Below are 12839 nucleotides of genomic sequence, written 5' to 3'. Positions count from 1 at the left end.
GTACACGGGCGAGGTGGTTGCCGTACGGCTGACTTTTATAGCGGAAATAACGCCATCTTCTGCCCCCTCACAGTGCAGGGACTCAACCTCACCTGCACTTCATTGGTATGTTTCTTGGATCTCTAACACGTTCATGCCACTGCTTGTGAAATCTGAGAAACTCATTTACAAGGGTATATCAGCTCGAAGATATTCCTCTTCACTGCCGCCTGCTGGATGACACCTGCCTCGATAACAGAGCTGGCTTCGAGATTTAACAATCGTCATCAGTTCCTGCTGTGAAGGACGTCCACTCCAGAGCAGTCGAGTAGACGCTGCATGTTAAGGTTAAGCAGATTTAAAGAGGACTCTTCTTCTTTTTCGTGTTCCCGTACTTCGCGCACGAAAAGAGCAAAAAATAATAATCAAGGGATATTGGAGTGGCGTCTTTAAATCGAAATCGGTAATTTAATCAGTTCGCTTACCTATGACGGCAACGGAATCGTTTACATGAGATAGTGGATGGATGGTGAAAAAAACCAGGACACGAGCTAATACAGCTTTTCGTTCGTATAGACTACTTGTCATCGCTTGGCCGCCATTGTTAATTATATATGCCCAACATCGAGACTGGCATGTACCTGCTCTGGACAGTAGTTCTAACGTAAGATGTCTTTTTTGTGAATATGGGCCTTAGCCCGCATAGGGTCGGTTTGATTGTGAATCATTAATTACTCGATGAGCTTATTTCTCAGTCTGGCACAATCAGGCTGCCCGAGCGCCCTCAGATCCCTATCCGCGAAGTAAACACACTGATGATAGCAGCAATTTTTACTGTACCACTGATATCTTCAACTTTCGTACCTTGAGCAACACCATATGTGAACCTTACTTTGTATAGCACCATCGATTGGCCAAGCTGACCACCTTGTCGCACTAAAGGAAGGCAAACGTAGACACTCTGTTCACCATTCGGGAAACCATCTGCGTCAATGTAGCTGTAAAAAACATGGCGTCTTTCTTCGAAGCTGGCACTTATACCGGTCGGGACAGGACTTTCTTAACGCTCCACAACGGGAGATTTCAAGTCCACGTTAGGGACGAAAGCAGCGTGAGTGTTAACGAGGGCTGCAGCCAGAAATTCAAGGACGAGATCTCTGCCAGAGTGAAGAAGGAGCTAATAAGCATTCTTGACTTCGACTACAAGGATCTGCAGAGCCATGCTCAGCAGATCCAATGGCATGCTGTAGGGTCGGTCAGGTTTCCCAAGGACCCATCGGATCACGTTCCCCAAGGCTTTCAATAAGACACGCGAGGTGGTTAGAATGAAATAACCGGCCTTTGCTTAGTCATGACACGAAGGGAGCGGTCCCGCTATCGTGCGTAATCATGCGGTCTTGGTCTTTTATCTGAAACTTTCGGCTTATTTTTTTATGAGGACACTAGTTCTATCTTTTTTACTTATCTCCAGTTTAATCATAGAGGGCAAGCCAAATACATGGCTTATGCGAGAAAACCACCTGCCGCCTTACAATTCTACCGCGATGCGCTTCAACAGCCGCAACAATTGCCATCGCCATGGAACATCCCATCAGTACACATATCGTCATAGACACCCTTAGAAATCACCTTCGTCACGCTTTCCGACTCCAGCCTGAGTGCCTTGCTTCCCTCTCAGGAAGTAGACCAGATGCAACTTTTTCGATCATTGTAGCCTCGTACGGATCCTCTCATCCGTCCGATTTCACGCGTGCAGCAAGATCGCCTTCTCCTTTGAGGTATCTCCGACAGCCACAAGTGCGGCTTTCCATCCCAGGAGCTGGAAAGAAGTCCGACTTGCGAACTTGTTCCCTGAACCAAGCCGCTCTACGTGTACTGCGTGATTCATACTCCAATCGAGTTCACGTTTATACAGATGGCTCTTCGACTCTAACCAGCTCTGCTGGTGCGGTAGTCTTTCCGTCAATGTCAATCTTCGAGAAGTTCAAGATAAGCCCCGTCACAACATCGACAGGATCCGGAATTTTCGCTCTCCGTAGCGCAGTGCTATATGGGCAGCAGCAATCACCAAATAAGTGGTATATATTAAGGGATTCAAAGACATCCCTGCAATATGATATGAGCTCTGTGCCGCAGCCCACACTTTGTAGCAGAGATACGAATACGCTACCATCAAGCGGTGGACGGAGGCAACAACATTGTATTTCAGGGGCTTCCCGGGCACTGCAGCATTACTGGCAATGCAAGTGCCGACAAAGCTGCCCGTGAGAGACATGATGTATATGAAAGAACCTCGATACCATTGTCGAGAACGGATGCAGCGTGGCACCTCAGTGGTCTTGCCCATATTATTACTGTAAGGAAATGGAACACACTGGAGTCGACCAACTGGCACCTGTATGCCACGGACCCGCTTATGATATTGCAACTTTTACTTGGTTATAACCATCGGGAAGAAACGCTACTGTGCCGCTTGCAAGTAGGAGTTTCTTTTACAAACGCCTAGTCGCTCTTAACTGAAATGGCGGAAAGTCCCAATTGCAGCAGATGTTGTGTCGAAGAAACGACCTAACATGTCCTGTGTGACTTCCCTACATACGAATACGAGAAGAGTGTCCTTCGTACAGCTTTGGAGAAGTTAGACGACCATCCTTTCACAGAGTAGATCTTGGGCCCGTGGCCTCGTGCGTCTGTTATGTGAAATGCCACAAATGCGCTGGTGCGTTTCTTGAAATGCACCAGCCTGTATGACCATCTGTGACTGGCTCAGTGATGAACGCTTGTGTGCATAACAGTGAAAAGTGTGAACTTCTTACTTCATTCTCTTCTTTCAATCCCCTTTCCCCCTTCCCCAGTGCAGGGCAGCATACCGGGCTCAGCCTGGTTAACCTCCCTGCCTTTCCCTTATGATTTCTCTCTCTCTTTCTCAGTTACTCTCTCAAGGTTTATTGTTCGTTTAAGACATACATCACCATCGGTAGATCACCATTATCAGAGTAAGTCAAGCAGCCATACATCATCTCGATTTCATGAGACGTTCGCTTCACGAGGGTGGTTTGCAGGGACCCCTACTGAGTGGGTTTACAGAATATTAGCAATAATCTGTTGAGGAAAATTCAAGACGAAGCTATAAGAGTAGGTAAGCTTTAGAAATTGACGCCCAGAAAAATATAAGGCGCCACCGACTGCTTCAATGAGCTACACACTGAAGTCTGAGCCTTTTGCGGCCTGCATGCAAAAATAATCCGTAACGAATGCGAGTGTACCTTCACATCTCTATCTCGCGCCTGAGATGCGACACCTCAGTTGGGTCGTTTACTGCATGAGACACATGACGGCCAAGTTTCTTTGGACTGTCTGCAGTGAGAAGCAGTATCGCTTCTAAGAAAGGAACCATTCGGCGTCCTCTTTGCAATAGAAAAAAAAAGAAAAACAAAGCGCTTCATCAGCGCAAACACGCCAGAACTGGAACGAAAGATAGTAGGCAGGAAATAAGGCGCAACATTCATAGAAAGAAACAGGAGAACAGGAGCTTTTAGCTACGGGGTGGGTTTAACAAGGACGATAACAAAAGGAAACAGGAACTCCGTAATTGTTCTAATGACGTCCGTCCCACGCACGTGCCTACGATTTATACTAGACTCGCGTTCGCCTACGACATCCAGCATTCCTACCAATAGGCCCGTTGTAATGACCGTGTTGTTTGTAGTTCTGTTTTATTATCGGGTAATGCGAAGCGCTTTTCTTTCTGAAGGTCATGGACTTAGAGCTACTGTAGTGGCATGAGTTGATGTCTGTGGGGACTACTGCACCTCCTCTATTTTTGGAAGCCTACCTTTAGCATAAAAAATATATAGTTATACATATGCAAACACATTTACCTGCAGGTCTTGAAAGACGAAATGGCTACACGTTGATTGTAACTGTGTTACTCAATCACCCGACTGGCTGCGTAACAGGCGCAGATCAAGAGTAGAGGTCACCGTCATCGAAACAGTTAAGGAACAGGGGGCGGCGGGGTGGGTGGAGGGGGCTGAATGCACGCTCAGTTTCGACCACTAAAGCGCTACATTCCAAGTGGTGGCCATGTGTCAGAAAAAGTGCCGGTAATAAAAGAAGAGTTTAATATCTAATGGAGTGGCACAGGTTTAGGACAAACCTTTCAAAAATGCAGAAGTTCTATACGGTTACTTCTGCATCTCTGAATAAATCACCGAAAAAAGGAAGGACGGAGGCGTGTTGTAGTCACGAAATTACGGTCAGTTGCTATCTGTCTATTTGTACTCTTACAGCGACCCAGTCACCCAAGTTGTCTACCAGCTTGGGCCTTTAGTTATGTGTTCGCGAATGTGATGCCGTCGCGGTCGATGCATCTGCGTCATTCATGCTTCGTCATTCGACTTTCGCCGTGCAGCCGTAGTCGCGCATCTACGCCAACCCAGGGACACAAGTTGCCCAATAGCTTGGACCAGTAGGTACGTGCTCGCGGTCATTGCATCGTCATCAATCGAGCTTCTTCATCCTATTCCCTTCATACCGTCGCCGTGACGCGATTATTGCAGTACAGTTATCATGTCCTCATTGTCCTTCTTTGTGCTCATAGCATTGACATGCCATCGTCACTGTGTGGTCGTGATGACGTCACGGTTGTTGCATCGTCGTTATTCTAACTTCGCCATGCGACTCTTATCATGTCGTCACCGTCGCACAGCCATCGTCATACAGCTGTTACGCCGTCGTCGTCACGCTGTCGTCTTGCCATTGCCATCACTTCAGAAAAAAATGATCTTGTTGTCGTCATACCGCTGCTATCGTACCACATTCGCCGTTCCATCAACGTCATTTTTCGTCCTTCTGTCATAGTCATGCTGTAGTCCTTCAGTCGTGATTGCGCCGTCGTTGTCAGGTCGTGGTCTTCATTGGCTAATTGTCAAGAAGTCATGGTCATGCATTGGCTGTCATACCATCGTCTTCATGCCATCGTGTTCTTTCCTTCATCTTCATTCCAGCTTCGTCATCCGGTTTTCGTCATACCTTCGTCGTCCTGCCATTGTCGTTATGCCATCTGCGTCATCTCACTGTCTTCATGCCGCCGTCCTCACGCTGTGATCATACCATCGTCATTATTTCAGAACGGCGATCTCATGGCCATATACCGGCTTCCAGGATCTCCTTTTCTAGGTCAGCCAGTGCCGCGCGAGATTCATACCAGCAAATTTTTCTTAAAATCCACTAGGTGTGTTTGTTCTTTTATGCGTAGCTTTATTGAATGCATTATAGTGCTAAAAGAAGAAAGCCTGTGAAGGAAAGAGACCGTCCAGTTTGACGCGCCGGCACGACATGTCCAATCTGCCTTGAGTTCGACTTCCAGCTTCATGCAAAACTGAGAATGTAGGCCGGGTATTATGTTTTAGAGCGCCTTTGGTGACTGTTGCCACGATTCATAATATGCAATTGTCTACCTTAAAAAAGAAATTCCATTTTACATTGGCGGCCGTGCCAGCCTTTTCTTTCACATGCGTTCAAATGCGAGTTTGTTGTTGAATATAATTAAACTATTAAATCAGATTGCCTATGACGGCTCACAAACCTACCCGAGAAATGCTACATAACACCGTATCGGGGGCCTAGGGGACGCGTATTCGCCTAGTATACGGGAAGTGCAGGGTTGGAATCCCCGTACCAAGGGAAACACACCGCACTTTCTATTGAGTGGCAATGTTCCCCAGCGTGGTGGCCTGCTTGGGGAGGTTCTCATCTCGAAAGAAGGGCCTAAGGGATTTAGAGCTACCTGAGTGTCCCTCGTCCAACCACAGGCTTAATGCTGGGCAGAGCATTCGCGTTGCTTTGGGAGGCAGATGAGAGCTGTAAGCGGGTGTCTACCAGTAATATAGGTGCAAGCGCGCTCCTGGACGGGCTCTTGGTCAATGCGGGACCTCAACATGTGTGAAATATAGGAACATGTTGGGAAATCGCCGGCACGGTACCAGCAGGCATCCTTTTGAGAGTTACGTATGGCTTTTGCACAGCAAGTGCAGCTGTGGCACAGCTACACTTGCACAACTACAAGTGTAGCTGTGGAAGTGTACATTCTGGTGGCGGTCTGTGCGAACCTCTCCCAAACAACGTCATCGTGAAAAGACGGGCGCCAGACCGGGGGACTGCGCGTGCCCGTGCGACGTAGATCTAACCACGCCTCCTCCGCAGCCAAACATTGAGGTCTACGCAATGAGCCGCGGCAGCGGTAATGGGCACTATTTGATATCCATGGAGAGGGCGAAAGTTTTAAAAGAAAGGAAAAGCCGCCCGGCGAGAGCTCTGTGTCCGTTGAGCTTGGTTTTGCCGAACGAGGCGTCTTGGTACGAGTGGCTGGAAGGTGAGCTTTATTCTTTTTATCGTTTCATGCGCAGTCACATGTATAACCTAAAATTCATTCCGATAATGTACAAGTTTGTGGACATCATTGAAAGCCCATGGTTATAGCTAAATTTGCAGAGAAAATTTTAGCGAAAAGCCTGAACTTGCCTATATTGAAGTAAGTCTATCTCGAAGCCCTTCAACCAAAGTGCATTCAAACTGGCACAGCTTTTACTTTTACTGCCAAGCTATTATTGTGACGTGGGCGCGCTGCACTGCCCAGGTGGCGCTGCTTAACACCGGTCATCAACGCCCTCCTTGCCACATTTGCCGGTTTGGGGTAGTAGAAAACGCGAAGTCCTGCTGATGCCTGCAATACGCCGCGTTATGCTTTCTCATCGGAGCTGCGCTTCGCCGGTAATTCTGGAAAATTTCGCGAATAGGAGACCCCTTCCGTCGCGAAGGAAGCAAAATTAAGTGCCCGGCCGAATGCGTACACTGTCCAGGAACAGTTTTAGACACAGTTTCACTTCACTGTCGCTTTCGAGTATGTACCGCTAAGTAGCGCGATATCATGCTGCAACGGCACATTGTCATAGTATGTCTCTATTCACTTACAACTCTGAACAAATCATTAAGAAATAAATAACCTGCTATAACGTTCTCACTGTGAAAGAGCTTGACTGCTTCTTTATGCGTGTCGACGTTGGCTGCCGTTGGACTGCCGGACACAAGCGTGCTTATGCAGAAAAAGTACATTTCTATAGAATAGCAGCTTGGGCATGTAGGTTTTCCCTCCTGGTGTTAACAGCGCGAAACGTAGACACAAAAATGTTTTATGCCTGTTTTCATGGTCTTCAGAAGAAATTGGAGCCAAGTTTTACCATACCATATAATACCCACTAAGTTAGCATATTGAGGAAATGTGCAAAATATATCGGCAATGCGCAAACAATTTTCGAAGGGTTTGAGCTAATAAGGGGCTAAATGAAAATTGTTATACTCTTGTTTTCAGCCTGTTTAAGGGCGTTATATGAAACATTTGGGACGTTTATCTGTTTCCATGAGAGAACAAAAAAATAAGAGCACTGATGCCATATTTAAACAAAATAGAGGAAATTATATGGGTGACGTTTGCTGAAAGCTTGAAGTGTGCAGGTTAATTACGTGCTTTGAAAATTTGAAAATAATTACTGAATACTCAAGCTTTACGACTTTTTATGCGTTATGTGAGGTACATAGTTATTTTCCAGGTGACCTTGCTGGACTAAACATTGCAGGTTGCTTAAAATGGGCGAAAATAAGGGGCACGTTAAGGGTGATGTATTGGCAAAGTTCTAAATACGTGGATTAATGCAGGCTTTGTCAGGGGTTACGTATGCAAATGCTCCAAAACGCTATTATTGTTTTTTACGAGTGGCGCAAGAATTTGCCCACTGCCCTGGCATCACTACAAATGCACCAAGGTCAAATTTAGCGAATACGAAGGAATCCAATGGGAAATTTGTGTCCATAGTTAAATATGTGTGGATTAAATGCAACCTTTGTGAAACATTTCTTTATGGAGCGCTCTAAAAACATTATATTGAACTATTATGCGACGTTTCCCCGTGTACTGAGGCTACTTTATGTTATACCAAGTTGATATTCGGTGAAAATGGGTGCTATGTTAGGGACAATGTGTAGCAAAACTTTAACCTTCGTCATCTAAATAAAATTGCTTAAAAGAACTTCTGAACCATCTTTTCTTATTCATCATGTACGAGGTTCGCAGTAGGTTACCCCGGTGTCCCCGGTAAATTAAGCAAGGCAACTTATTCATATGCGTTTAAAATAGGGGCAACTTAGGGGTAACATGTAAGAGAAGTTCAAAGTGTGTGGACTAGTTGCGGCCTTTGCAGTAAATTACGTACGTAAGTGATCCGGAGTGCCTTTTACGAACAACGCAGAACTTATCCTGCTGCCCTGGGAGAACTATGAACGCGACCAAGATCAAATTTAGCGTAAAAGGGCTGGGGAAGGGTGACATTATGACCAGTCTTCTGGCAAAGTAAAATGAGTGCGGATGACTTACTGCTTTTATAAAATTTCCTTACCACTTGCCCGAAAACGTTACATGAGGACAAGGTTTCAAATGAGCCAGTCATATACGGCGATTGTTTTAAAGTATATGATTTAATCACAAACAACTGAAGTTCTTTTTTAGTTTATTGCGATAAGAATAGCATGGAAAATTAAGGCTCATTTCTGCTGTCGGCGTCATGGTCCGTATAAAGCCCAAGGGCGATAACATCGTTGACGCGTGCCGTATGGTATAAGTGCGAACGAAAATGTGCGAGGTTGAGGCGAGAAATAGCGGCTCAATCTGACGCGCCCAAGGGAGGAAAGTGGGTAGGAAGCGCGCAGTCTTCCGTCGCGCGCAAGGCAGCGAGGGGAGGGGAGGGAAAGGGGGCATTCTACTCCTGCCGCCGCCGGGGCCCTATCTTGAAAGCGATCTGCGATCAGTACGGAGTCGAGGTGCACCGAGGGCTTATAGCTTCGTGTGCGCTCTTGTTCTAACCACTAAGTTCGCGTTGAAGCGAGACGCGACACGAAGGTCAGTTCGTTTGCTGCGGCTGCCGCGTTTTCTCGCTCCCGCGTTGTGACAGCGAGTGTGCCCAGTCATCGAGTAAGATGAGTTCATGTTTGCTTGCGCACGCGTTACATCATGCTTGTTAATTTAGTTAGCAAGCGAATGTTTGCAAGTTTACGGCCGATGAATCTACTATCCTTACTTCGTATAGCTGCCTACTAATTTGCTATCGCAATCGATGCTTCGTCTTTCGGTCAAAACTGCATCTATTTTTGTGACTGGTCGAAAGAAAGAAGCTTCGCTGGAAATTGGGCTGGCGATTCGGCAGCGCGCCGTAAAAGTTTCTCATTTTTTAACAAGGCTCAGTTTTTATTAGAAGTGTCACACCCTACGCGAATCTTATGCTATATTGTCTACATCTTCATAAATCAGTAAAACAACATTACTTTCAAGGCACAACCCTTGTGGCGTAATAAAATAAACTGCTGAAGGGCAAAAAATATGAATGGTATGTTGCTGCCAGTGCTAGCTTATCTAGTACATAAAGACGTATTGCAAGATATAATATATTGACCACGTGACAAGAAAGACAGAGGTAAAATTTCATTAACAACAAGCATAATATTTATTGGCGTTATTTATTTAAATTCACTATGTTCATGTGACTTTATCAATCAAGAGGGCATTTCTCGTACTGAAAAATTCAATTGCAGAAGAATAGATGGCGATGAACGCAGTTTATACCTTTGAAAGCGACCTGTTAATTCACGGCGTTCTTATTTCATAACAATATCGCAACAAGGGCGGAGGACATGGCTTCGCGGCGTGATTTGGATAATATTTTGATGTCTCTCTCTATATATTTTTTCAGATAGGATACATACAGACATCATGCTGAAGTTCTGCATTTTCGTGTTGGCATCTGTCTGTTGTGGTGAGTTTCTGAAGCATTTGCATGTTCTTCATTCTTTCACACGACTTTCATTGTATGCGAAAAATCTTGCATGCTCAAATGGATCACGGTCAGTTATAGGCTAGACACCTAAGGCAAATGCATAAACTCCAATGTCCCAATTGCTTCAGCGGTATTGTATCATGTCTTACCAGCCCCACAGAAATATAACCAATGCAATAATGTTTGCCAGATGCGCAGTGTCACAAAACGCACGCCGAAAAGTACCCTCGTACGCTGTGCGAAGCACACGAATGTGTGTGTGTGTGTGTGTGTGTGTGTGTGTGTGTGTGCGTGCGTGTGCGTGTGTGCGTGTGTGTGTGTGCGTGTGTGTGTGTGTCTGTATGTGTGTGTGTGTTCACAATATGTTTCAATTGCTCTCTTTATTAACGAGTCAATGCAGCCAGCGTTATCACGGTCTGTGAAGGGAAATTTGCAAACATCTTAAATTGGCTGACAGATCTGTCCTTATTTATTTATTTATTTATTTATTTATTTATTTAATTATTTATTTATTTATAGATACTGCGCTCTTAAACACAAGATCATTACAGGTCTGTGTACATATCTGTAAAGTAACGTATTGAGACAGAAATGAAATACATTGACGCAAAGGCTTCAGCAACACTTATACATAACAAAAAATTGTTCAGCAATGTCGTCATGCGCAAGACCCTAACAAAATAATAATTTCAATACATGATTTACAAGCACCGAATATGGCTCAACACGCATACACAAAACAACAATCAATAATTATTGAATATACGCCTCAAACACTAACAATGAATTCTTTGTTACTACATCATCAGCAAGGTTGTTCCAGTCGATTATGGTTCTAGGAAAATATGAATATTTTTGCGTTAGTTCCTGCTAATAATGGTTTTACTGAGAGAGAATGTCGCATTCGTGTAGCGTAACCACTGTAATAACTAATTATTTGCGACGTGTCAATAATGTATTGCCCATTTACCAACTGAAAAAAGAATTTCGAGCCACAAATACGATTCCTATTAGGAACAGACGGTAAACCGCTTTTTCTTAGAAGGCCCGTGATGAATACGCATCCATAGAAATTATAGATAAATTTCACTGCTTTTTTTAACCTTTTCCAATTTGGGACTGCTAAATTTAGTGAAGGTGTCCGAGATTATAACAGCATATTCTGTCTGCTCGTACAATAGCTCTATAAGCAAGTAAGCGAGTTTCAAGGGCAGCATACCATAACGCCCGCCTTAAAAGGAACAGTTTACGAAGAGAATTAGCAGCGACAGTATCAATAGGGAGTTTTAGAATAGGGGCCCCAATAGTTTGGGGCCCCAAAGAGCTTTGCGGGTGTTAGCGTTGGGGCACGTAGGAGTGAAGAGCTTTAGAATAGGGTTTGACGTTTGCGGATAGTGTCTTGCGCTGACAGCGCCACTACGGCGTCAGAGAAAAACTATTAGAAATAATTAAATAAAATATACCATTTTATGATAGGAATAATAATTTTTACTAGCGTGTATTCGCGTTTAAGCACAATTTAGAGGTTATTCTCTGTAAGCATCAAACAATTAGTTGCGCTTAGTTTTGAGCAAACCAACTTTACTAGCCTTCACCAGCCAAGCTTAGCCGTGTTAGGCCTACGAGCCATAATATCCACAATCGAATTCAAAATCAGAGGCGTCTAATGAGTCAATCTTCATAACACACGCTAGTTGAGAGAAAGCGATAACCGCACTCACTTCTCCTAGCTTGCGAACTTCACGCGTTACCGCGAATCGAACCCAGTTTTGTGCTAGGTTAGAGCCGTCGCTTCGATGGGTGCCGCCATGTTTGCCGACGCAAAGCTTTTGGGGCCGCTATTTGGGCTCCCGCTAAATCGGTGAAATAGCGTTCCCAACGCAAAACCCAAACGGAGTTTGCGTCTTGCGCATGCGCAGTGGCTTGGACGCTATTTCTTTGGGGCTCAAAAACGTTTGGGGCCCCTATTCTAAAACTCTCTAGTATGTTCTCTCCGAGAAAGGTCATTAGAAATCCAGAGGCCTAGATACTTGTAGCATGGGACTGCGGAAAGTGCGTGATTAGTAATACCATACTGGTAACAGAGAGGGTTCCTTTTAAGTGTTATTCTCATATATACTGTTTTATCAAGATTTATTACCATTTGCCACATGTCACACCAACGTTTTACTTTTTGACGGTCATTATTTAGCCGAATTTGATCCTCAGTAGAATTTATTTTTTCATGAAGAACATAGCCATCAGCCTATAACTGAACGCGGACAGAAAGATCACAGACAATATCATCTATAAAATAGGAAACAAAAGCGGTTCAAAAGCAGGTCCCTAGGGGACTCCGGACTCGATCGGAATGTTGAGGGAGTGGGCATTATTAAAAGAAACAAACTGACACCGGTTTGACAAGTGGGAAGGAAGGAAGGAAAAAGTGGAGAAGGAAAGGCAGGGAGGTTAACCAGTTTAGCTTACCCGATTTGCTACCCTACACATGGGAGGCAGATGGGGGGATGAAAGATGGGGAGGAGAGAGAGAGCACATAACACTGCACACACATTGTCAGTTACAGTCCGTCACTCTTGCGCGGTACGTGACATCACTGCCACAACCGCTTGTCCAAGCCCGTCTCTTTCAAGAACCGAAGTAGTTTCTTCGTCGCCTTCAGCTGCAATATCTTCTGTCGGCGATATGTGAAAATAATTGCAACTGACAATGGTGTATTGTCAAGGTGCGCTAGAACGGAAGCCATGGGACTGTTTCTGAACATTATATTCAGGACAATCGCACAGAATGTGTTCTAGCGTCTCCTCACAAAGACAGGCATTGCAGAGAGCATTGTCGGCCATTCTAATACGAAATGAGTAAGATTTCGTGAAGGCCACACCTAGCCATAAGCGATAAAGCAGAGTGGCCTCTCTTCGGCGGAGTCCAGTTGGCATACAGAGATGCATCAAAGAGGGCAGGTCGTATTGACGATTGCTC

General features: G+C 45.0%; 1 protein-coding gene across 3 annotated transcripts in view; it reads left to right on the top strand.

The window, feature by feature from the left end:
* Positions 1-6226: 6226 nt before the first annotated feature.
* Positions 6227-12839, top strand: part of LOC142570944 (salivary anticoagulant protein P23-like) — a 34177-nt gene continuing 27564 nt past the window's right edge. Inside the window, exons 1-2 of one of the 3 annotated variants that reach the window (XM_075679246.1) lie at positions 6227-6355; positions 9780-9842. In XM_075679246.1, the coding sequence (XP_075535361.1) occupies positions 6247-6355; positions 9780-9842 (172 nt within the window). In that variant the 5' untranslated portion in view covers positions 6227-6246. Of the gene's footprint in view, positions 6356-8905; positions 8933-8982; positions 9005-9779; positions 9843-12839 lie in introns of those variants that run through there. The other 2 variants (XM_075679248.1, XM_075679247.1) reach the window with 2 other exon arrangements.

Source organism: Dermacentor variabilis, chromosome 2 (genome assembly GCF_050947875.1).
Source record: "Dermacentor variabilis isolate Ectoservices chromosome 2, ASM5094787v1, whole genome shotgun sequence".
Lineage (NCBI taxonomy): Eukaryota > Metazoa > Arthropoda > Arachnida > Ixodida > Ixodidae > Dermacentor > Dermacentor variabilis.
The sequence above is the reverse complement of the archived record's forward strand: the minus strand, read 5'-3'. Positions and strand labels throughout refer to the sequence as shown.